At 40.1% G+C, this 27179-nt stretch overlaps 1 protein-coding gene across 2 annotated transcripts in view; it reads left to right on the top strand.

Annotated features, from left to right (window-relative positions):
• prkcab (protein kinase C, alpha, b) overlaps positions 1–27179 on the top strand; it is a 316495-nt gene that overhangs the window by 93929 nt on the left and 195387 nt on the right. For both annotated transcript variants that reach the window (XM_067424611.1, XM_067424603.1), the window contains exon 3: positions 2389–2471. In XM_067424611.1, the coding sequence (XP_067280712.1) occupies positions 2389–2471 (83 nt within the window). The remainder of the gene's footprint in view (positions 1–2388; positions 2472–27179) is intronic.

Raw genomic sequence — 27179 nt, 5'->3', positions numbered from 1 at the left:
GAACAGGCTGCACAACTCCTGGTTCAAGCTCTTATTCTCTTCAGACTGGACTATTGTAATGCTCTTCTGGCTGGGCTTCCAGCATGCACTATCAAACCCTTGGAGCTGATCCAGAAAGCAGCGGCGAGAGTGGTCTTTAATGAGCCGAAGAGAGCGCATGTTACGCCTCTCTTCATCAGACTGCACTGGTTGCCAATGGCTGCTCGCATCAAATTCAAGGCACTAGTTCTCGCCTACAAAACAACCACTGGCTCTGCACCAATATACCTAAACTCACTTGTTCAGACTTACACACCCTCCAGAAGCGTGCGTTCTGCGAGTGAGCGACGCCTCGTGGTTCCATCCCCAGAGGCATAAAAATCACTGTCACGGACATTTTCCTGGACCGTTCCCACCTGGTGGAATGACCTGCCGATCTCAATTCGTGCTGCAGAGTCTGTAGCCATTTTTAAAAAGCATCTTAAAGGGATCCCCTGGTGTTGAGACTTGTATGGCTTAATATAACATAAATGATGTCTCTTACTGAATTATGTGGTAGAAAACCCATGAAAGATCTACGTTATTTAAAAAATCGATTTTATATTTGGACCATGGGCGGCGCCATTTTGTTTGCGTTCTAGGTTGATGACGTAGAATGGTTGCACTCCTCAATCAGCTGGTGTTACCCGTAGCTATTTTTACCACAACGCAACTCGAAAATTGTTTCAGAGTTAAACAAAACCAATGAATTGCTTTGTAATTGTACTTAAAACACACTCAAACATACATGTGCACACAAACTCACCTACACAAGTCACAAACATATCGGCGGGCGCGCACACACACCTGACAGACTGCTCTGTCTCAATCGAGATGTTGGGCTGCTCAGTCTCCACGACAGGGGCTGAATCTGAAATTAACCCCCTATACCCTGAAATAGGGCATTATTTGAAGGGACGGCCATTTGTAGTGTTGTCCGACACCATAGGGACATGTTCGAGTGCAGTCATTCAGTCTCACGTTCACCGCAATAACGAGTGTACAGCCGATTTACAAACAGCTGTCCGACTTCACGCGCACTCGTCTTCATTCCCTCCTTCAAGTTGTATTAGTAAACAAAAGTAGGGAATGTTATTTGTGTCTTAAAAATAAAAGTTTAAAGATTGTGGTAAATTCACTGAGCTTGTGCTCAAACTTTAATGCACAAACCAATCCCATGCATCATCACCAAAACATCCTGCCTCTCTTCCTCACGTTACCCTATCCCATCGTCAAACAAAATGGCGCCACCCATGGTCCAAATCGATTTTTTAAATAACGTAAATCTTTAATGGGTTTTCTACTACATAATTCTGTAAGAGACATCATTTATGTTATATTAAGCCATACAAGTCTCAATACCAGGGGATCCCTTTAAGACACATCTCTTCCAATTGCAACTGACCAATAAAGAATAGCACTTAACTATCCATAAATTTTTGTTTATTTGTCCCAAAAAAAAAAAAAAGTTTACTTTGCTAATTAACTGAGACTTCTTACAGCTCTTACAGGTTGTTGGCCTTGTTTGTTTCTTTACTTCTATTGCTCTCCCCTTTTTTGTAAGTCGCTTTGGATAAAAGCGTCTGCTAAATGATTAAATGTTAAATGTAAATGTACAATAAAGGACCCAACACGGAGCCTTGTGGTGTATCCTCCTTTAGCATGGAAAATATGTTTTACACAATCACACTTACACAAACAAACTGGGCAGAGTCTGTCAAGAAATGGCAACACAATGTAGAAAAATGGGATCTGAAATGTTAAATGCAGCACTTAGTTAAAGTAATACTAGCAGAGAATGCAACCCTGGTCAAATCATTTCAGAATCAAAGCCGCCTTAAACTTTGCTGTTAATCAGTCCATGACAACAACGGCCATGGATGAATGACAACTATTTTATTTATTTGTTTTCTATATTTATTTATTTATTTATTTATTTATTTATTTATTTATTTATTTATTTATTTATTTATTTATTTATTTATTTATTTATTTATTATTTGTTTATTAGTTTAGTTTATTTTTTATTATTATTTAATTTCATTATTTAATTATTTATTTAATTAATTAATTAATTAAATGTATTATTTTATTTAATTTCTTTATTTTATTATAATTTCATTTCATTTCTTCATTTAATTAAATTTAATTAATTAATTTTATTTATTTATTTATTTATTTATTGCTGTTTACCTGAATAATAACCTGGGTTAAAATTATTTAGAGTATTAATTCATTAATACTGAAACCAGTATCTAGAATCCCAATATTTCTGTGGTATTTTTTGTGGTATAAGTTTGATATCTGATATGTATATGAAACAAATGTGTTTGTTGTTTTCTAATCTAATTTCCCCTTTCTTATCCACAGTGTGCTGTTTTGTGGTCCACAAAAGGTGCCATGAGTTTGTTTCTTTCTCCTGTCCAGGGGCCGACAAGGGCCCTGACACAGATGTGAGTTAATGCTTCAATTTCTCTCTGTCTACACACACACACACACACACACACACACACACACACACACACACACACACACACACACACACACACACACACACACACACACACACACACAAACACAAACACACACGCACACACACACTTGCTCACACTGTGTTAACAACTGTGTTTGTTAGATTCATGTTCATTTAGCATCATAGTCACATGTAAAAGTGTGCTTACTGTAAGACTATTGTGTTCACTAAGACTTCGGCATCATGCTGAGCAGAAAGAGTCCTCCTCCTCTCTCCTACTGTGTGTGTGTGTGTGCGCGTGTGTGTGTGTGCGTGCGTGTGTGTGTGTGCACGCGCTTCTCATCTCTGCTGTGAGGGGCGGCTCATTATTATAGTGGTCAGATATGACCTGCTGGCCCTCGCATGTCCCCTGAGTGCTGCTTACTCAGACATCCAACCACACAAGGCCGGTTATGTGCATTTTCTTTTAACTCTTCACATTAGCGTCTAAACCACATTAAGGAGAGACTTATGAGAGGGTTACATGCTTGTTGTGGTTGCTTTAATGGGTCTGAATTGCTGTAAGATTGGAAGTTCAGGAGGAGTTTATGCTGTATGCAGTGGCGTAGGCAGAATTGTATTTTTGGTCGGGCCTGGGCAAAAGTGAGCGGGCCTGGGCACTTTCACGCGAGGAGGGTATCTACAAAATAGTATCTGTGTACATACAAAACATGAACAGTGGTTACAACAAACGTTAGACACTTTATTTCCACTTCACAAATATGTTCTTCATTTTTATTGAAAATAATCACATTTCCAATCTAATATATGATGAGAAAAGTACTTTGAGTTCGGCAAAAGGCGGATTCGAACCGCAGGTTGAATTGCATCAAAACATCGTGCCGTGCACCTTACCCCTACACTATCATGACTGATAGGAAATAATTGCGTGTTCCTGGCTTCACAGAATGAAAATGCGCTTGCAATTGAAATCTCAACGTTACCTGCGTCCTGATGGATGGGTTCTCTCCCGTGGTAATGCAATATTTTTGTTTGGATTTTTTTTCTTTCCTTTATATACAATTTTGCCAAATTTTTGGCAAAGTCAGAGGCGCGAGCCGCGTCACACATGAGACAGCCTAACACAGCTGTCAATCAAACTCATCAAGCGTTATGCAAAAACCATAGACTGTAAAAAACACATTTTATTTATTTCAGTATTTGAGATGTTATAATAAGTTTGTAATTACGTAAAAATTTTTTTTAAAGAACTGTTATTTAACAAATATTATTATATTTGTATAATAAACTGGGGGGGCCTATCATCATAGTGGCTGTATGTTCAATATGACATTGAGTTTTACTTACATCAAGTTTCCTTTTCCACTAATTTAAAGGAATAATAAACTTTTTCTCATTTCCTGATGTTGATCCAAGCCCGTGTGATTTTCTTCTTTCTGTGGAACAGAAAAACATGGGCCCTATCATATACCCGGCACAATGTGACGCTAGTATTTTTTTGCTAGTTTTAGCCTGACGCAGTTTTCCTTTACACGTCCAGCTCCATGTAGTTTAAATATCAAATGCACTGGCTCATCTGTTCCCCCATGGGCGTCTGGTCTGAAAACCAGGAGTGTTCAGGAGCATTGTTGGAGCGTTGCTATTTTGAGGAACTGAAAACGACTGAGCCATTGACCAACACAAACCTGCTCTAAAGGCAATAGTGCAGTATTTTAGTGTTATTAAAACTTAGTTTTCAACTAAATATCCAAATAATATACATTACTAAATTAACTGTATCAACTTTATTACTGATCTGCCAACATTGTTGCTATATAACACTGTTTTCTCCAGAACGACTGTACAGCCAAATCTAATGTTGTTGCAATTTTGTCCTGTTTAACACTGTGAAGCTGCTTTGACACAATTATCATTGTAAAAGCGCTATAGAAATAAAGTTGACTTGACTTTAAAGGGTATGTTAGTAATATGAGCCTATAGGTGGTGCACAACCCGCATACACTGTTTATTTCACACCTGCTCTAAAGTAGGAATGCTCATTTCGGTTCATTTTCCCGACCGGCAACTGGCGCTCAGTATAGGAATATTAACCGTCAACTGATAAGATTATAAGATTGAATTGGCAGTGGCATTAAATAAAAATACAGTTGACGAGTGTCAGTGACTTTCTCTTTATGAAGGGTCCACTGAATCATTGGTTCAGCCGATTGATTCGCTCAAAACACGGATTCAGAAATGACGCCGCTGTGTGTTGCTCGGATAGTTCTACTGAGCAAAACAGACAATATTGTCTCTAAAAGAGCACAATATTAACTTCTTAAGGGTAGCTTTTTTCAGCTAAGAGGTATTGCTAGATTGAAGGGCTTCCTGTCCACCAAAGACTTGGAAACTGTTATCCATGCTTTTATCTCGTCCAGATTAGACTACTGCAATTCTTTGTATATGGGGGTATCTAAAAAGTCCATGGCACGTCTGCAGCTAGTGCAGAATGCAGCGGGCGGATTGCTGACTGGAACTAGAAAATACTCCAGTATCTCTCTAGTACTGGCATCTTTGCACTGGCTCCCTGTGGAGTTTACGGTCCAATACAAGGTCCTTTTAATGGTTTTTAAAGGCTTACACGGACAAGCCCCTGTTTACATCTCAGAGCTATTACAGCATCACTGTACCTCCAGACCACTAAGATCATCGCAAAGCTTATTGTTAAAGGCTCGGAAATCTCGCCTGAAAACAAAGGGAGATCAAGGCTGCGTGGTGGCGGCACCGAGGCTATGGAACCGTCTCCCGTTTTACATCAAGTCCTGTTACTCCATCGCTGGTTTTAAGGGTGCGTTCACACTTGTCATGTTTGGTTTGATTAAAACGAACCCTGGTGCGATTGCTCGGTTAGTGCGGTTCATTTGAACACATGTGAACGCTGCCATCCGAACCCTGGTGCGCACCAATCAAGCGGACCGAGACCGCTAAAAAGATGGGTGTCGGTCCGCTTCCAAACGAACTCTGGTGCGGTTCGATTGATATGTGAACGCAACACGGACCAAAGACATGTAAACGGACCAAAAACCAGATGTAATGTCACAAGATGCCACGCATAATGCAGCTGATTTGACGACGCGGAAAGATCCAAAGAGTAACGTTAACATTACAGGGCAAACGTGGAGCAACGAGGAGGTGCCTCATCAATATTTGGTCTGACGAGCATGTTTAGAAAATGCTAGAAAAAAAACACACAAAAAGCAAACCTGGCTCTTCTCATCAAAGTTCCTGTGTTGCCCATTATTAGCAGGTACAGACGACAGAACGGCCGTCTCTGTTCTGCACAACGGAGGAAATCCTGCTGCTGTTTTGAATGTTTTGAACATTTCATGAGCTCTTCATGAGTTCTCTGGTAAAAAATAATGCCATATGTGTTACACGCATAAAATGATCGAGTTTAATCCAACACACAGCATTGTTTTTAACATTTCATGAGCTCTTCATGAGTTCTCTGGTAAAAAATAATGCCATATGTGTTACACGCATAAAATGATCGCGTTTAATCCAGCACACAGCGTTGTTTTGAATGTTTTGAACATTTCATGAGCTCTTCATGAGTTCTCTGGTAAAAAATAATGCCATATGTACACGCATAAAATGACCGCGTGTAATCCGCACAGAGCATTGTTTTGAATGTTCGGTAAACGAGCTCCTGCGTCATATAAGCCGACCAATCAGGTTGTGACCGTCTGCCTGTGCCTTTGGTTCGGTAACTTTAGGTTCGCTGTTAAAAATGCCAGTGTGAACGCTAAGCGGACCAGGACTATTATGTTTTGTTTTTGTTTTTTGGTCCGGACCAAATGAACCAAACTAACCGAACTACAAGTGTGAAATAAGTCTATGTTAAAGACATATTTATTTTCCGTTGCTTTCAGTTGTCCTTAGTTACATGTTACAGGTTTGAATACTTTGTGTCTATTGATGTCTGTTTAACGCTACTTAACTTTGGAACCTGTAAAGCACTTTGGTCAACTTGTGTTGTTTTTAAATGTGCTATATAAATACATTTTTGATTGATTATTTGATTCTTATTTGTTGAACAGTTGTATAAAATCAATATCACATTTGCACTTGTGCTATTGGGGACAAAAACAGCCCTCGTGTGATATTGCGCTAGTTGCTGCTTGATAAAGAAAAGGGCCCAGATTTACTAACATCCACTGTTAGGATTTACTTAAGACACGCAGTGATAAATTAGCGTAAATATAAATGAAATATAAATTAGGTTCTGTGTTCTTTAATTTGCGTGTTGTCAGTAGATCATGTGCAGAAATGTCCACTCCCATTTGTGCTTTAATGAAATTGTGCTCTCACGCTAATTTGCCCTGTTTAGTAAATCTGGCCTCAAAACTCATCCCACAGTGAGTTGTTGTCCTGCATAATATTTGTCATCAACCAACTGTAGGAAATGTTAGATAACCTATGTTAGTATGAGTTGATGTGTTAATAATTTTAATGACTAGTGAGTGACCACGTTGTTTGCTATTCTGATAATTTTGCATTAGTTTTTCAGTTTTGTGCAATATACTTGTGCATTTTTGATTCACACTTATAATTTTTTTGATTCGTGACTGCAACACTTGTGACGGGACTTTAATCCCAAAGCAAGTGTGTGAGTCAGAGGGTCAAGGCTGCTGATCTCATAAGCGCTTATCCTCCTGGTGTGTGTGTGTGCTCCGACCGCAGGCTCCGTCATGACCCTGATGCTGCCTCCATCCAGCCCTGCCATCATGGGCTTTCATCTGAACATTGCTCATTTCACATCTCTTTTCTCTGTGGCCCTCGTGCCTCATCTTTCTTTAGCTGATGCTCGAACCCTTAAGACACACGGCTAAACCATGTCGACTCTCATTTAAAGCTGCAGTGTGCAATTTCTGAAGAAAATGTGAGTGAGTTGCGTGTGTAAGAACCTGCCGGCTATGCTAGTGTGTTGTGGGAGGCTGTCAGGGTCTTCTGAGTGTTTTTTTACTCCATTGTGTTGAATTTGTGAGTAAGTATGGAACTCGGTGGGCGTATTTAGGAGGCAATTTTCTTTTATAGACTCACTTGGCCATGACCACTTTTCTGTCCTCCTTTTTTAATTGAACTTTTCACTTTTAAAACTAAGCTCCCCCCTATGCAAATTGCTATGCTGTGGTTTGCTAGGTAGATCAAAGACCAAAAAGCCACCCAACTTTACACCATTAAACATTTTTGTGTAACATGATGTACTTTAAGTGGTGTATGTGTTTGTGTGTGTATGTGTTTGTGTGTGTGTGTGTATAATCATACACTATTTGTTCGTTGTCCAGAGGAGAACTGGCACCCCGACTGAGCCGGGTTTCTCCCAAGGTTTTTTTCTCCATAATGCCCTGAAGGAGGAGTTGTCACCATTGCCTTTAACTTTTGCTCAGTTGGGGACTCTTAAATTTAAACTATATTACCAATCTGCCCACATTGACACTATATGATAGTTGAAATTAGCCGGATAACATCACCGTTCTGAGTGGCTGTACAGCCGAACCAAATTCTGTTGCATTATTTCTGTTAACACTGTGAAGCTGCTTTGAAACAGTTGGCATTGTAAAAGGGTGACTTGACTTGACTATAGTTATGGTCCCCTAAACATTCCCAGAACGTCCTGAATGTCCCCTGAAGGTCCCCAAATAACGTCCCCCAAACCTTTAAAGGAGTCCCCCAAACCGTTAAAGACTTGGATTCCCATCCTAAACATAGTCAAAGTTTCAAAAACTAATGTTGGACGTTTGATGGAGTATTTCTGTGTCACACGTTTCGGCGAGTTTTTTTCGAGTATGGGTCTACTTGACGTTAATAGAACGGAAGGTCCTTGTATGGGCCGTAGGGGCTCTTCTCCCGGTAGGGTGCGTGCGCGCATGACTAGAGCGAGAGAGGAAACGCACGCCCATAAACACTCTCTCAGCTGCAGATCCAGTCCTCCGTGAAGACTTATGTCGCGCGCTGCTCTCCACTTTATTCCTATGGGTGACGTTGAGCGACTTCAACGCTTCAGCACAGCATTCCGGGAAGGCAGCGCTGCATTTGAACCGATTTGAACGCAGAAATGACGGGAAGCTTCACAACATCATTTCAGTCGCGTCTCTAAGTGGATTTCACCAAATCATACCAAAGAAGTGTGTTTTTGACGGAGCGTCCCAGCGATAAAGGTTCGGTCCTGCTTTGGAAGCAGCCGGTGAGTAAAACTGCTTCAAGTGTCTGTGCTCTTGGCTACCGTCGCATGAGTAAACATCAGTAAACGACACGATCGCGTGCTTCGTCATTCAAATGCGCTAACGGTTACTCCATTGTTGTTCTCTGTTACACTAGTCTGACGTGCAAAACCGTTTTGCTTGCTACCTCTAAGGTCTAGTCGCATACAATAGTCCATAAACCGAATCATGTCCTCATAAAATGCGAGTAAAGACACACAAATGTTGACAGGCCACTAAATACAGTACATACCACAGAGACGGACGTCCTGATGTTGCCGTTTCTCCTGTTCAATTTATTTCTCCCTCAGATTTGATTGTGGATCATTATCTGTATTAGCTGAGATAGCGATGGGTTTCTCCACGCTTGAGGACATCACCGCTTTGTTCGCGATCGTCATTCTTTAGCTCCGCCCACACGGTACGCCTCCAGGCGCTCGGTTTTTTCCGGAAAGACTAGGTACAGCCCATATTTCTTTTATAAATATAATAAAACTAAAGACTTTTCGGAGATATGAAGGATGCAATACTATAGGTACTCAAGATTGACATGTGATTGACTGAAACTGAGTGTTTCACCCCCAAACCTTTAAAGACCTCCACATCGTGACCGCCTCAGAACGCTCTGGGAACATCACCATCCTTGACACCAGCGTGGACGTTCTGGGAACATCACATTTCCAAATAATAAATAGTCCCATTCATTTTTCAGAGAATGTCCTGAATGTTCATTTAAGGTCCACCAAATGATGTCCCCCAAACCTTTAAAGAACTTACTAGGCGATGTCCTTGACACCAGCGAGGATGTTCTGAGAACAGAAAATTTATTGCGGGGATCTTTTTTTTTCTTAATATGTAAAACTTTTTTCTCTAGCACTTAAGTACTGAATGCAAGGGATGCACATTATTAGATTTCTGGCAATATGCGATATGCCACTATTTTTTAAACTTTAAAAAAAAAACAATTTGTCAGTTTGCAGATAACGATATACATATTTTTTCCCCCTTAGTTTGGAAAAAACACCAAATCTCTCCTGTGCATAAATTATAAATGAATTATTTTTCATTTCAGTTGGTATTGAGCAAAAAAAAAGAAGTAGTATTTTTTCATTCCGGTTTCAGAGCTCTGAGGTCTCCTTATCAAAATGTTTTGCGTTAGTGCTAAATAAATGTTAAAGTCCCCATGAAATCTGTAATCTACAAGCTAGAGTAGAGAGTAGAGAGAAACTGTTGGCGGGTATCGCACACGTGTCCTTCTGTTCTCGCATTCACACGTTCAAGACAGTAATCCAAAATATTGAAGCAATGCATGTCAGGCTGATGCTGATTATTAAATTTTAAGCCTTTTTTTGCAGAATCCAATGTTGTGCCGATAATATTGTACATCCCTAAATGTTACCATTTAAAATAAACAACTGCACACGGTATATGCTGTCATTCTTTTATTCTTTTTGGAAAAGTCACATCCATGTCTACATTTGAGCATCATATATTTCTTAGGCTAACAGGATTGTGTAAATGTTGGATTTTGTGATCACGTACAGAAGCATCTGTCTGAGATGGGCTTCAAACAGTTCTGTGCGTCACAATCAAATCAATTTGTTTCTGTATCTGAGGTTTTCAGCATTTCTTATGCAGCTTTGATTTTTATATGTGGATTAAATGGAGAGAAATGATCTGTCAAGTCCCCAGTGATTCTCAGTGTCTGCCTATCTTCAGAGTCTCTGAACAATATCAATATCTTCATTACTGGCCTCCACTGGGGCTGGACGGGGAGCGTCTTTCAACACATTACTGAGAACTGTTATACTGAGCCCTTTAAACACACTTTAGTTTAGTTAAACAGTGTCTTTTAAACGCTGCTTATGATGACGTCAGGAACCTATGAATCAGCTTTTTGAACTGTCGGAAAAAGAACTGGTTCGCAGAAATTAATCAGACTTTGCATCACTATTACGTACAGCTCTGACACATGGTTAGAAAATCCAAACGCATATTTATTATATAGCTTTATTATATAGCTTTATATAATCTTTGATGACCAGCTGTCCTTCAAAGACCACATCTCAAAGACAGCTCGGTCATGCAGGTTTGCATTGCATAACATCAGGAAAATCAGACCGTTCCGTACGGAGCATGCAACACAGCTTCTTGTCCAAGCCCTGGTAATTTCTAGACTTGACTATTGCAATGGGCTTCTGGCTGGACTTCCATCTTGTGCAATCAAACCGCTGCAAATGATCCAGAATGCTGCGGCACGTTTTGTATTCAATGAGCCCAAAGTGGCTCATGTCACACCTCTATTCATCTCTCTGCGTTGGCTACCACTCGCTGCCCGGATCAAATTCAAAGCTCTGACTCTTGCTTATGGATCTTCCACAAGCGCAGCACCCGCATACTTCAACTCACTCCTACGAGTCTACACCCCCACCAGAAGCCTTCGCTCAACTAATGAGTGAAGGCTTGTGGTACCATCACAGAGAGGCATGAAATCCCTCTCCAGAACCTTTTCTTTCATTGTTCCTGGTTGGTGGAACGGTCTTCCGTCCTCCACACGCACGACAGAATCACTCGCTTCATTCAAAAGACAGGTAAAAACTCATCTCTTCCATGAGCACTTAATCTTACATAAATAAATAAAAAAAACTTTCCTATTTCTCCTTTCTTCTTCCCTTTTCTGGTTTTTGCTACTCTGAACGGTATACAAATCTTGGTATTTGGGCCACTTTTTGTGTTTCTTTGCCTCTTCTTGACGGATCGCTTCCTGTTCTCCTGAGTTATAAGTCGCTTTGGATAAAAGCGACTGCTAAATGCATAAATGTAAATGTACATGTATTAGGGGTAATCCACAATCTTAATCCACATATTAGGCAAATGGTCAAAACACAGGGCAAACTGAGAAATCCAGGAAAAAGATCAGACCCAATACAGGAAACCAGAGAAAGCACTCAGAAATGCAGTGTAACACAAACAAGACTTTGCAGGAAACACAGCTTATATAGGCCAACATTAACAAGCAAATGACACACAGGTGGAAGTAATAAAACCATAATGAGTCAGAGCACTGCATGGGTTATGGAAAATGTAGGTCATGATAAGATAAAGAAGCGGGGAAGAGTGCCCTCTGATGGAGAACATGGGCCATCCAGCATGTGGTTTGGCTTCAGAAGACATAGGGCCCTATCATACACCCGGTGCAATGTGAAGGCAGGCGCAATACAAGTGTTTTCTGCTAGTTTCAGCCTGACGCAGTGATCATTTTCACGTCCAGCTGCACGTTTGCGCATCTGTTCCCCCATGGGCGTCTGGTCTGAAAACCAGGAGTGTTCAGGAGCATTGTTGGAGCGTTGCTATCAGGGATGGAAATTAACTTTTTTTGTCCACCGGCCACTGTGGCTGGTGGATTTCAAAATCTACCAGCCACTCCATGTTTTTACCAGCCACTTTCTTGTTTTTAAACGACAATGTGTAACTGCATGTGAAAAATTAATACTACAAGCTCTACAATACTTAAGCAGTTTATTTAATCTCAAGTCTCAATGAAATACTGACATTTTCTCTATCTCTCTTATACACACACAAACCATGAACTGATATACATTTCATTAAATGAGTTGGGCTCTGTGCGCTTTTTTTTTTTTACCTGGATGTGGCATTTGGATGATTCGTGATCTTTTATGGCTTCCAGTTTTAGGTTTTTAGTCCCAACAATGAAACTATTAGTTTTGGCATCTTCTGAAGCGTGTTGACGACACACCGAGCAGAACATTGTTAGTAGGGATGCACAGAAATAAAAATTCTTGGCCGAAACCGAAACACCAAAAGAAATTATGCCAACTATTAGTACCATTGCATTTATGGCTAATGCTGTGGCTGTAACTTTACTAAAAATCAAGGCATTGCGATTGCATAAATTAATATTAAAGTTTCAAATATTAATCAATTACAAATTATGCAAATATTTATTTAGCAAATTGCAACAATCCACAGTATAAAATACAATTCAAACTAAAATGTTTAACTTGACCTCACTCATGTGTACATTTAATAATCGCTAATGTACAGGCCTAATGGCCTGCAGAAAGATACAGAAATTGAATAAAGTAATCAAATGTAAAATAACTGCATATTTTAACAGTTTAAATTAAAGATTAATCCTTATTAAACTTACAAAAGCTATTCAAGAGCAGTGAGTGATGTCCTTTTGTTTGACATTAAATAGACAGCAGGAAAGGCTACTGCCCCTTTAAGACCTAGTGCAGGGATATGCTCGTCTTTCTCGACTGTATAACGTTCCCTTGAGGCATATTCAGACTATGTCTGCTTGGATACTAATCAAGATGGACATGTTGACATACTTTTTGTGTGAGTTTGTCCATTTAAGCGCAAGACTTGAAAGAGAACTCAATATTTGCGCTGTGAGACGAGTGCCCGTTCTCGGATGATGCACAGAGACCGATCTTCTTTCGTATTCGCGTCTTCTGGTACTACATCCGGGTAATGACAGCGAAAACGACTGGTAATATTCGGACATACGGCCGCACTCGCATGCATTGAACAAAGTTTACAAAGAGGGGAAACAGTATGCTATTTTTATTTACCCGCCACGGTGGCCGGTAGGTGAAGCGAGTTTACCCGCCACAACTCAAAATCACCCACATTTGGCTGGTGGCGGGTGCTAATTTCCATCCCTGGTTGCTATTTTGAGGAACTGAAAACGACTGAGCCATTGACCAACACAAACCTGCTCTAAAGGCAATAGTGCAGTATTTTAGTGTTATTTAAAGGGTGTGTTAGTAATATGAGCCTATAGGCGGTGCACAACACACATACACTCTGATTATTACACACACAGGGACGCAGCAGCACACACATTTTTCAGTATTACAAATAAAGGATTCCTCTGTGGAGAAGCGTTCAGTCTTTCCTCATGTAAACAGTGAATCCTCCATGGTGCGAGCACAACTGGCTTTTAAAGGGAATGGGAGATGAGACTCATAAGAGACTAGGAACATCCCTTTTGGATAATGCTTCTGGAAAGTCGACCGTTTTTCCCATCGTTAAACTAGCAAAAGTGGATTCGGACTAAATGACTAAGTGCCCTCAGTGCACATTTAGACCATGCGCTTCAGACCATGCGCTCAGATAAGTAACCTTGCGAAAATTAACCATGGTTTTATTATAGTAAAAGTGTAGTAATCATGTTTTTTTTGGCTAATTGATTACCATTTATATAACCACAGTTTTACCACAAATACCATGGTCAAACTATGGTTAGAGTAGCAAAGCCATGATTAATTTGTGGTTACCAAGGTTTAACTATAATAACCATGGCTTTTTTATTTTATTTGTAGTAAAATCATGGTTTATTTTCATAAGGCAAAATAAGGCCACAACACGCACAACCTTGAGGCGGATGGGCTACAACAGCAGAAGACCCCACCGGGTACCACTCATCTCCACTACAAATAGGAAAAAGAGGCTACAATTTGCACAAGCTCACCAAAATTGGACCGTTAAAGACTGTAAAAATGTTGCCTGGTTACATGGATCCATCATGCCTTGTTACCACTGTGCAGGCTGGTGGTGGTGGTGGTGTAATGGTGTGGGGGATGTTTTCTTGACACACTTTAGGCCCCTTAGTGCCAATTGGGCATTGTTTAAATGCCAAGGCCTACCCGAGCATTGTTTCTGACCATGTCCATCCCTTTATGACCACCATGTACCCATCCTCTGATGGCTACTTCCAGCAGGATAATGCACCGTCACTAAGCTCAAATCATTTCAAATTGGTTTCTTAAACATCACAATGAGTTGACTGTACTAAAATGGCCCCCACAGTCATCAGATCTCAACCCAATAGAGCATCTTTGGGATGTGGTGGAATGGGAGCTTCGTGCCCTGGATGTGCATCCCACAAATCTCTATCAACTGCAAGATGCTATCCTATCAATATGGGCCAACATTTCTAAAGAATGCTTTCAGCACCTTGTTGAATCAATGCCACGGGCAGTTCTGAAGGCGAAAGGGGGTCAAACACAGTATTAGTATGGTGTTCCTAATAATCCTTTAGGTGAGTTTGTGTATATATACAGAGAGCACTGTGTAATAATATTGTTTACATTTTACAATGGTATAAACCGATATTTGCTATATTACACAATTTGGCAATGAGCCACATGAATTCAGAAAAGAATTGCACTCTTATACTGCTGATGAAAAATGTGTAAAAACCTGAAACAAAATCTAATTGAATACTAAGATGGCTAAAGATTCCCGCCTGTACTTGTTATTTTAACTACCTCAGAGCTACTGTCCAACACTTGTAGAATAAATCACAATCCTATAATCTAATCAATACAATCCGGAATACTGCACTTGCTTCCTGGCGTGTCGATAACTCTGTAGTTTTGCTCTTTCTCAGCTGCGGGATAGTTCTCCTCGCTGAGGGACAGCGGTCTAATTGACATGACAAAAGAAAGATGTGATTTCACAAGTACAGTTGCACCTCACTGCTCACATACAGACGGAGATCTGGCCTCTCAATTGAAAGAGGATTTTACACAGATCTAAGACCAGCTCCACTTAGTCAGCTGTCATTGGGTTCACTGAGTCTGATGGATCCGCAAGCATAACTGGAAAGCATTTGTGAGCTCAAATCTAATTGACTTTATACAACTTCAAGGCCTGTGCATGCACCAGTCATGTTTGTTCATTTAATATTTATTTCTTGCAAATATGTTATAGATGTTTTCCCAGGAGGACTCTTGCGGATGTGTAATTATGTGGTTTATAGATGGTCCTCATTAAGGCTGTGGATGATTTGTGGGAGGACAGTGTGTGCTTTTCTCTTGGCCTCATTGCGTGTAAAGCCTGTAGCGTTAACTGCAGTCTAAAGGTCAAACTAATGCATTATCTCAGCTGGCTGAATGAACGCTGACCCCAGTGTGTTGTTCAACACGTAATGAGCCATCAGACAGATATCAGTGGTCTGAAAATCCCCATCCCCTCCAGCTCCGTCCAGAGACACCGTGCCGCGCAGTCAGGATTGATCAATGTGCTGTTAGTAATAACAGCTTCCCTTGTTCATATTAACAGTTACGGCTACCCTTCTCGGCTGATGATTTCTGAGGAGCTGCAAGAAAAATCCACATTTCTGTCATCAGCAAAGAGATCAACAAACTAACTTAAACTTTTAACAACATATATGATAAGTTAGCATGAGGCATGTAAGCCGATCATATCAGATCTCTGAAGAGTCTTTATGGACCAAACCCAGACTAAATACACATTGAGTTTTGCCCAAAACAGATTCACTACTGCGTGCGTGTGTGTGTGTGTGTGTGTGTGTGTGTGTGTGTGTGTGTGTGTGTGTGCGTGTATGCGTGTGGGGGGGTGGGTGTGGGGGTACAAATAACTGATTATGATAGGTGGGTGGGAGATAACCATAACTGATGCTGATTCATGATTGGCTTTGGTACACACACACACACACACACACACACACACACACACACACACACACACACACACACGCACACATACACACACACACACACACACACACACACACGTGCGCTGTCGCACACATCAACGACCAGGAGGAGTCAGAGCGATGGCATACCCAATGTCTTCAAATGTAGCTTTCGAACTGGAAGTATGCACGTCTTTTTCCTCTTTACTGATGTTTACAATAATGTATTGAATTTGATAGGTGTCTCTCACATTGTCCCACAGCAACATTAAAATAGTGTAGATTAGTGTACTGAAGCGGCAGTGGATTTCAAAATCCCCCTTAGGGGTTAACAGTACAATGTTTTATAACAATGATTTACACTATTTTTCGTTCATTTAACATTTAATATTGGGGGCATCCAAGTTATTTGACATATTTGAACATTTTTTTAAAAGTATAACACAGTAGTTACTTCTCCTGGTTATTAGTTACTTTTATAATGATGTAACTCAGTTACTAATTGAGTTACTATTTGTGAGAAGTAACTAGTAACTATAACTAATTACTTTTTTTAAAGTAACTTTGGCCATCACTGGTGAGGGCTGCCTCAAGGGATGAGATAATCTAGAGGGCTTCTAGTTTATTATACTCAACAATATTTAATTTATTGTAAATATAACAGGGTGGCGCTTTTTTACTTTTAATCACCATCATTTGCAAAATAATACAATATCTTGATATCATGGTTCAGTTTTACAAGCATTTTAAATTATTTTTATTCAGTGATGCCAGTAACGCGTTACATAGTAACGCGTTACTCTAATCTGACTACTTTTTTCCAGTAACGAGTAATCTAACGCGTTACTATTTCCAAACCAGTAATCAGATTAAAGTTACTTATCCAAGTCACTGTGAGTTACTATTTTAGTCATTTTCCTTTGTAAAAACCGACAGCTTATCAAAGTTCTCAGCCCGAGGGCTGGAGCCGTGTTTTTTATTTATTTATTTAATTTTTTACATTGTTGCAGCCATTAAAATAGTTCAGTTTTGTTTTTAATGTCAAAGTAGTTATTTTTCGTTTCGTTTTTTATTATCCTAATTTAGAAAATGTTCAGAACAATTTTTTGTTTGTTAAATTAAAGTTTATATAGGCAAGACAATTCAAGAGTTGGTTTGAGAGACTAGGCTATTAAACATGCGGTTAACTCACTGGGTCGTCACATAAAAAAATTAAAACTTTAATTTAACAAACAAAAAATTGCTCCAAACATTTTTCTAAATGAACTTAAAAAATAAACAAAACGAAATATAACTACTTTGACATTAAAAACAAAGTAGGCTAGTTATTATACCACCACAAAGGCATTTCTGACGAGCTGAGGCAGCTGATAGATTAGCCTACTGCTCACAACATGCTCGCAACGGTGCTCAAAAAACCCGAAACGGGCTACACAATCTAAACAAACAAAAAAAAAAGTACAGGCAGGTTGTCTTATAGCCTACCTTACACTTCAGCAAAATTAATATAAATCCGATCTTCAATTCCCGCGGTATATGCTCATTTAACGGAGTTCACATCAAAGCAAAAGATTCCAGCTTTTTATTCAGCAGCTCATTTCAAATTCAATGATCGCAATATGAGAGAGAGCGACCTAAGCACTGGTAAGATCATTAGTCTCATTATTTTAAATTGAAGATGATTGTGTTTTGTGTGACTTATTTTAAAGTTTCATTTACGGCCATATGCGTTGGCTTGCTTTACTCATCTGCAGCGATGTTGCAGTAGCACCGTCATATCTATCTGACTACAACATAACACGCTCTCACACATTTATTTTTTAATTATTTGCCAGGAGTAAAATTTACACATGTGGTTTAAACAACCAGATATATTTACATTTGTCCGGTTTAGTTTGAAATGCTTTCATGCACCTTCTGAATTGGTTTGTTTGAGTGATCGGAATTAAATATGTCTGGAAAGACTCTCGGAAGGCATTTAGGCCTACTCCTGGTCATTTCACAATCAGATAGATACCTGGTCAGAGGAAACGAATGAAGGAACCAGTTGTAAAAAGGCCATAACTCTAGCAGCTGCACTGAAGAAACTGACTCTTTAACCCTGCGCGAGCCATTTCTCGACAGTGGCGCAAGCTATCATGGTCTCATGTTGTTTCCACCAGCACATCTCATTGTTCATTTTAATTATTAAAATAAATATAAAACGAAGGAGAAGCCTAAAAAAGGGGGCGTAAAAAAGTCGGGACCGTCAGTCTCGGGCATAAATACAATAAAGTGTGTTGCCAAAAACGGTTGTCATTTCTATTTTGAGGCGGCAGCGGTGTTGTCGGCAACTGCTGAATGTAACTAATAAAGTAACTTGTAATCTAACTTAGTTACTTTTAAAATCAAGTAATCTGTAAAGTAACTAAGTTACTTTTTAAAGGAGTAATCAGTAATCAGTAATCAGATTACTTTTTCAAAGTAACTGTGGCAACACTGTTTTTATTGAGCAACTATTCCTAAAAAAATGAAAATATATATTGAAATGTGTAGATTAGACACTTTTGCTGAATATTAAACGTCCCCCAGTTTCCGGAGTCATGTGCCGCAGTGGCAGCAGTCAGTGTTTGATTTGGTCTCACGAAGAGGGACAGTAAAGCTCTGAGTTTGAGTTGAGCTGCACATGTAACAAGGGTCAAAACTGAATATTACTGAAATATGTCAATATTCTGGCAGTGGGACTGAGTTGGGACAGGACAACCCTTGCTTCTGTTTTTATTTGCTCATTAAATGTCCCATTTGTTCTTCAAAGTATCATATATTTGTAGATCATGGTAACCGCGGTAAAACCACGCATGGCTCTTGACGACCACAGTAAAACTAACGACATGCTCTCAATAAACCTGTGGCTTTTGTTCTGAAAAACAGCCCAAGCATTTCATATCAATAATTAAACAGAAAAACTGCCAGCGCTTCTAAACACAAACATCCTGTAATTATATTCATTCCTCCCCTGGCACATTTAGCACAATTATACATGACTATATTAATAAAGCAGCACTCTTATGAATATACAGTGTGTTTTACTGCAGTAAATCATGAGCTGTGGAGTAAACGTCTCTGTTTCTCTGTTCTTGGTGTCAATATATTAAGAATGTCAGCGCTGTTTAATCTGCTTTAAACTTGTTTCAATCACAGAGTCGTGGGTTGATAGTCGAGATCAAGACTTCTGCTCTGTTTAATAATGCTCATGTGATCCAGATCGCCGCTGTTTATTGGTCCACGCTGCGCTCCTCTGACGAGTTTTGTTCCACCTTTGGAGCGTTTGCCATTTGATGTTTTTCATACACAACAAACAACGCAAATGACAGACCATAATCAAAGAGAGTTGGGGGACTTTGTAGTGACACCAGTGAGAAATTTGAGGCACAAGGCACAAAAAAAGATCAGAAAATGATCCCATTTAGTCTCAGTCTGGAGCAGATGGATCTCTAACGGCAAGTTGGGGCTCTTTATAGTATGAGCTCAGAGCAACTCACAGACACCATGTTGGAGACCATAGAAACAAATCTGAGGCAACCATGCCATTTTAGCTCTTTTATTGAGACCGATGTTTCACAGGGCTTCATGTCTCACCAGTGCAGAGTTGTACCAGATGAGCTCCTGAGCAAGTTTACCATGTCAGAAAAACCAACACTATTCGTACGATTTGTCTAAACCACAACGGTTGGTGGGTTTAGGGTTTGGGGTTTGAGGTTAGATCATTCGTACGAAATCATATGAATTGATAACTCATCAAATATGTTAGCCTGACGTGGTCATACTCAACTCTAGTCAGAATATGAGTCTGAAACTGCTCCACTGGGCTGTGATTATGGGGCGTGTTTCAACCAACACAGGAAAGACCTCAATTTGACAGACCTACAACCAATCAGAGCAACGGAGCGACGCATTGTCAAATGTCAACAGACAGAGCTCAACTACTGTGTTGCCAAGTCCGCGTTTTTTTTCCGCGGTTGTTTTATATGTCCAAGGGATGAAGCGACTATTATGTGATATATAGACCCATGAGTGTGAATTTTAGCAGGCAATCTTGCCAAAATAACACACATTTTACCCCCCAAACACCATTTCACCTCCGGGGGGAAAATGGGAGAAGCTATTGTTTAGGGCTAGTAGTTGGCGGATTTTGTTGTAAAAACTTGGCAACCCTGTCTGCACGCGCGCTGGAATAAACGATCTTTGCCGGTGTTGTAAAAAAATAAAAGAATTTAAGGATACACAGAGTACTTACCAACATGATCATCATTTTTGAGAGAAATAGTGAAGGTGAATGCAGATACAAACAAGCTCTCCGTTTAGGATTCGAGCAAATATAATCCAAGCCCCTTTGAAGACATGGATGATTACGTTACTGTTTATCATCTGTCCGTCATCGTCTAAAGCCCGGTCTGATGATTTCATTGGTCCGAACAGTTTCTGTTCGGGAATAATTACTCCTCTATGGAGCGATGCCAGACCGAACTGCCCGACCTAAAAATGTTGTGGGTGGCGCTAGGTTCGGCTGGCATCCAGGCTACAAATATGTACAATTTAGCAACAATCATACAAATACATACAAATTAGCCAGTATAATATAGAATTGTGCAAGAAACTGTGCAAAATATGATTTATTAACCAATAATCTGCCCCTGTAATTATAATTGTGTATCATTAGTGTAATAATTGTTGGTGTTTCACTGCCTCTATGTTCATTTCAGCTGGAAACTGCTGTGAATTATATGTATAGGAGTGTTTTTGCATAAATGTAGGTGTAGAGGCATGTTTTTTCCATTAAGCGTATGTTTTTATGGACAGTATCACACTTTGTAGAGTGTTAAAGAAAAAAAGGAGTAGCATTTGTGTGACGACGACATTTTTTTTTTTTTTTGTAATCAACAAGTGCCTTTACTGTATGTATTGCACATAAACACTGTTCTGTGTGCTGCTCTATGTCCCAGGATCCACACACAGGCAGATGGAGGTCAGGAGCGCTGTGATCTCCTCATCATACACTCTCTGAGCGTTATCTCAGAGTCACAGCTCATTGACATCATCAGAAACACATTGACGCACTGATGACCAAATCTACTTGACACAAACCCACCAGCTGAGAAGAGTCAAATAAACCTGTTAATTCCTTATGTTTGCCTGTGTGTCTGACCCTGACCAGCAGGACTGTCTGTATCAGCAACATGAGTTCAGAAAATCACTATTGTCAAGAAGAAGAAGAAGAAGAAGAAGAAGAAGAAGAAGAAGAAGAAGAAGAAGAAGAAGAAGAAGAAGAAGAAGAAGTTTTATTTATATAGCATCTTTTCACAACTCAAGGTCGCTTAATATTGCACAATTACAGTACATTTAGACACCTACATATACATCTATATATATATATATATATATATATATATATATATATATACACATCACATAATACATATGATTGCATTATCTGAAATGCTTGTTGAATAGATATGTTTTTAACTGGGACTTAAATCCACCCACAGATGAGGTATTTCATAGTGTGCGAGGTAGCAATTTCCATAACTGAGGAGCATTTATACTAAATGACCTTCCACCAGCAGTAGACAAATGGAAACGAGGGACGTATAACAAACCAAGTTCAGCTGATCTAAGGGACCGGGCAGGGCGGTAGGGGAAAGTAAGTTAGACAGATATTGGGGAGCAAGATCATTTAATGCTTTGAATGTTAAAAGCAATACCTTAAAGTGTATACGTGACGCCACGGGTGGCCAGTGAAGGTCATGAAGCAGAGGAGTAGTGTGAGCAGAGCGCCTAGTGGAGGTGAGAACTCTTGCTGCTGAGTTTTGAACATACTGTAATCTTTTGGTTTTTTGGAAGACCAAGAAAAAAGGTCTTCTAAAAGTCCAGACGTGAAGTGATTAACACGTGAATTAAGGGTTCAGTGAGAGAAGATCGGATGAAGCGGATCGCATGAAGCAACGTCAAATACTGTAGTGAACTCATCATACATTGCACAGACTAACAGGCATACAAACACTTTCTATTCAGTAAATCTAACTAAGTCTAGATGATTTCAGCTAATTGTAGCCAAACGTTTTGGCCGAATATATTACCATTGAATGTAAATGTGGTCCCACAAGCTTACAACAGCACACCAATTCTCTTTTTTTTCTTTTTTTTTGATTCTCTTACACAGCCAAACAGAAAATAATGTGCAATTGTTGACAACAGCAAAATAATAGAATAGCTCTGATGCAGCATTTATGTCACACAGAACCCATTTCTAAACCTAACCGCTTTAACCCTGCTCTTGTCCTGCCTCGCAGGCACTGCTATTTCCTGTAGGATATGCAAATCTATCCAGTGTACTGCCTACTGTTCCTGTTTATTGGTGAACATTATTGCAATAGCAGATAAATAAATGATTCTTTCTGGAATTAAGTGAAGCTTGATTTGTTGTTATAATGAGAGGTTTGGTGTGGTGTGTTTGCTTTGGATTGTGGGAATAGACTATTTGGAGGTGTTTTAGTGGGGGAGTTAAACTCAGAGGAGTTACATAAACAGAAGTGAAACCCTCATACTGCAACGACAATAACAGAGACCCAGTGGATGATCTGTGTGTGTTCAGTATATGCCATTGTGCTGTACTGCAATGTGGCCGCATTTACATTACATGGTTCAAGCGAAACTAATCTGATTTTTGTCTTCCCATGTGTGGCACAGATCGGATATGACCCATGAACGTGCAAGCAGGAAAAAAAGCATATATTCTCAGATAGATTTCAGACCTTATTAATATAATTTGTGGAAATTATATTGCCAAAATTTTTGTCTTTACATGCAGATAAACTTTAATGACATCCCATTCTTAATCCGTGGGGTTTAATATGGAGTTGGCCCATCCTTTACAGTTATAACAGCTTCAGCTCTTCTGGGAAGGCTTTCCTCAAGGTTTAGGAGTGTGTTTATGGGGATTTTTGACCATTCTTCTAGAAGCTCATTTGTGAGGTCAGGCTCTGATGTTGGACGAGAAGGCCTGGCTCTCAGTCTCCGCTCTAATTCATCCCAAAGCTGATCTACCAGGTTGAGCTCAGGACTCTGTGCAGGCCAGTCAAGTTTCTCCACACCAAACTCACTCATCCATGTCTTTATGGACTGACGATTGGACCAGGAAGGGGCCATCCCCAAACTCTTCCCACAAAGTTGGGAGCATGTAATTGTCTAAAATGTCTTGGTATGCTGAAGTATTAAGAGTTCCTTTCACTGGAACTAAAGGGCCAAGCCCAACCCCTGAAAAACAACCCCACACCATAATCCCCCCTCCACCTAACTTTAAACTTGGCACAATGCAGCAAAGCAAGTCCCGTTCTCTTGGCAACAAACAAACCCAGACTCGTCTGCATGCCTAGTGCTTGATTTATAAACCTGTGGCCATGAAATGATTGAACACTTGAACTCAATGATTTGGAGGAGTGTCCCAGTACTCTTGGCAATATAGTGTCGGAATCAGATATGCAACCGCGATCACATGATCTATTCAATGCTCAGGCTGCAACAAGGGCTTTCCTATTTTTTCCTCTGCCATAAAACACCAATGTTTTCCTGACTTTTAGAGGTGCTGTGGAAAGCAAAAGCTAGTATTTTTATTTTGTCTGCATCCATTTTTACTTCCTTTTCTGTCTAAGCTTCTCTGAGTCAGTATGTCCTTGGGTTGTTTCGCCAAGTGTAGTTTAAATGCAGATATCAGATATGGGTCACTTTTAGGTTGCTCAAGCTCTTTTTAGCTCTTCTGTCACTTTCTCACTCTCACTCTTAACCAAGCAGCGGGGTAAAGAGCTGCTGCTTTGCTGTAATCTAAAAAATATTTTATAATCTGAAAAATATAATCTGAACACAGTCCAGCTCCTCAGTGTCATTCATTCACGGCACCGGATGGATGATTTTCATTTGGAACTTTCTGAATTACAATCCGCCATGAAAATATTTAATAAAAAAAATAGAATTATTCCAGCTGCTGTGAGAAATGCAACAAATGATCCGCCACCTGCAACATCCAAACATTCGTTACTTCTACTAGCCGGACTTCCTCCTTACGTATACAGACGTGACGTAATGATTTTGTTACGGACTGCAGCTTTATCTTCTTAACTTCAAGGAGAATCTTATCATAGCTGTTTACTGTACAATGACAGATTTGTGGTAGTCAAGTCACTGTCTTAATGTCAATTAATTTATCTGATTCATCCAAAAGGACTGATTCTTTCAGGAAGTTGACATTCACTCAATGAGTTTGTTCAGGTTCATTCTAGATCAAAACACCACTGTGTTGCCGTTGCACAGCGGTTCATCTCTGGAAATCTTCAGAACTATTTTTGTTGTCAAAATAGTGGCTTATTTATTGAACTGTTGCATAAAAACCGTATCACATATGCGATTGTGTTGATATTCGTGAAAAAACTTTTTTCCGCTTCGATAAACTTCTGTTAAACTTCTTACTGTTACAATGAGAAAAGTTGCTGTTTGTAAATTCTTTCGTAAAACACTTTTCTTTATTATGATTCACAAAACCTAAACCAAATACAAGACTGTATTCGGAAAAAAGTATAAGGAGCACATCAAAAATATATTGATGTTACTGTGATATCAATGAAACCGTGACAGTGGTAAATGGACTGCATTTATATAGCGCTTTTAACAGACTCTATGGCCATCCAAAGCGCTTTATATCTTGCCTCACATTCACTCTCATTCACACACCGATGGCGATGTCTGCCATGTAAGGCGCCATCCAGCTCGTCGGGAGCAGCTGGGGTTAGGTGTCTTGCTCATGGACACTTCGACACTTGGTCAGGTGGAACCGGGGATCGAACCACCAACCTTTCGGTTTGTAGACAACCTATATGAACCACTGAGCCATTGCCGCCCATAAATAATGATGGTAGCTTAATTATTTTTTTATTTTTTTTGTGTGCAAAAATGTTTACACATGAGCATGTTCTATATTTCCTTATGATTTTGAGTGGGTCTATCGAGTGGGCTGACTAGAGGAGACACAAACAGCTCCCAAACACGGTCCGTTTTTAACACAGAGCTCAGCATGTGCGAAACACAACACTTCTTCTGCCTGGATGCCGTAGGAATCTCTGCTCAGTGATCCTGAGATTTGCGAGCTCTCCCGAGGCAGCGGAAAAACACACTTACATCTAGAACAGTCTGACGTGTTCCTTCCTGTTCGGCCACATTTGCTAATAAGTGTGAGCTCAGAAATAATGTGTTCCCTCAGGGTCATGAGAAAAGATACAGAACATCACTAACAAATCTAGAGGCAAACCGTGCTGTGGTATTACCCTGCTTTTATTGACCAAAACTCACTTTCTGAGGTTCATATACAATAAAAGAGCTTCAGATGAGTGTGGCCACAGGCATTAGTCAATAACTACGGTTATACGGGTAGCGCACATTTAACAAATCAGACAAAACTATATCCCTCTTTTGAATTATTAATTTTATTAGAGCATGTGCTTGTCTCATTAGTCAAGCTAAAGAAAGCAACACTGAGGAAACAGACGGCAGCCGCCCATGGGGCATGTTAAGAGCAGCCTGCTCGTGGCAGAGGTGGGGCGTGAGCCCAGAGCATCATGGGTGGAGAAGAGCTAAATAAAACCACTCTTATGCTGTAAGTGTGCTTAATATCTCAGATTTTCTCTCATTACTCTTCATCGTTCCTCGCGGCTTCATGACTTACATTCATGATTACAGTCAGTCAGTTGAAGCGCCTCATGCAGATTCACAGGCACTGTTTGTCTGTCTCATCACTAACTGTAATTATCAAGCTGCGCATTGATTAGTCAATTACTCCACTTCTAAACACTGCAAGTACTTTAGTGATTCTGCATTTCCTATGCATGTTTTTTTTATTGCGTGATATAGGTCTTAAATTTGATTTGTAATGGTCTTAAAGCAACACTAGGTAACTTTTCAACCTTCATAATATATTTTCAAGACTCTTGTGATGATAAATCGACTTACAATAGGTTGCATGACACGTCTGACATACCCTGATGGGGTCTGTATCGTTTTTAATCGTACTTTTAAACTTCGGATTTCGGGTAGTAACCCGAGAACAAAAAAAAAGAACTACAAAATTCGACTGCTTTACGGCATATACGTCACTTCCACCAACACACACACTTCCTTACATTCAGACGTGCGAGCCCAACTTTGTTCGTCGGATAATATAGTCATGTCCGAAGCAGCAGAGCCAAATAAGAAAGAAAAGGTTTTGTTGGAGGAAAGCAATAAGAGGAAACAAAAAAGTGCTGGGATTAAAGGCAGGACGAGGATCAACATGTGACCAGCGTTTGCTCGTCGGCGTGAGCTGAAGGAGGCGTGCCCGACCGATGCTGTCCTGCTTGTTACGGTGAGCTACCACTCAAACATTGAACTGAATAGATTCTGTAAAACGGTAACCAATAGGCTACTATAATGACGCTGGCTTGTAAACGTGAGCATCGCGATTATTTGGTGTTTGAAAAAAATAAAACCCATGAAATTATATTCATATGACATGCTGAAACATGCCACTGACTGTAACGTTACCTGGGATGAAGACATTTCACACGCAACGCCGAAGAACACCTGCATGTGAACTCCTCCTGCAGTGTTCAGGGGAACTGTTAGTGCTGCACCACCCCGCGGGGCCGCTTTTATGAAGTAATTTGGCCAGCCCCGCACCACTGTATATATTTTTACAACCCGCCAGCACCCGCGACCATTAAACAGACATACGGGGTCCGTGGGTTATGAGACGACCCACGCATCACTAGTTCAGGGCTATCAGGGTTGTCATGTCAACAAATGCACGCGCGATGGGGCATCCCCTGTTGTAGGATGACAGTATACGACAGTAGTTGAGGGCATTATTTTTTCCCAACTGTAGGGGGACCCCGAGAGCAAAAGTTACCCAGTG

The sequence above is a fragment of the Pseudorasbora parva genome, chromosome 2, assembly GCF_024679245.1.
Source record: "Pseudorasbora parva isolate DD20220531a chromosome 2, ASM2467924v1, whole genome shotgun sequence".
Lineage (NCBI taxonomy): Eukaryota > Metazoa > Chordata > Actinopteri > Cypriniformes > Gobionidae > Pseudorasbora > Pseudorasbora parva.
Note: the sequence above shows the minus strand (reverse complement) of the source record. Positions and strands in the feature narration are given on the sequence as shown.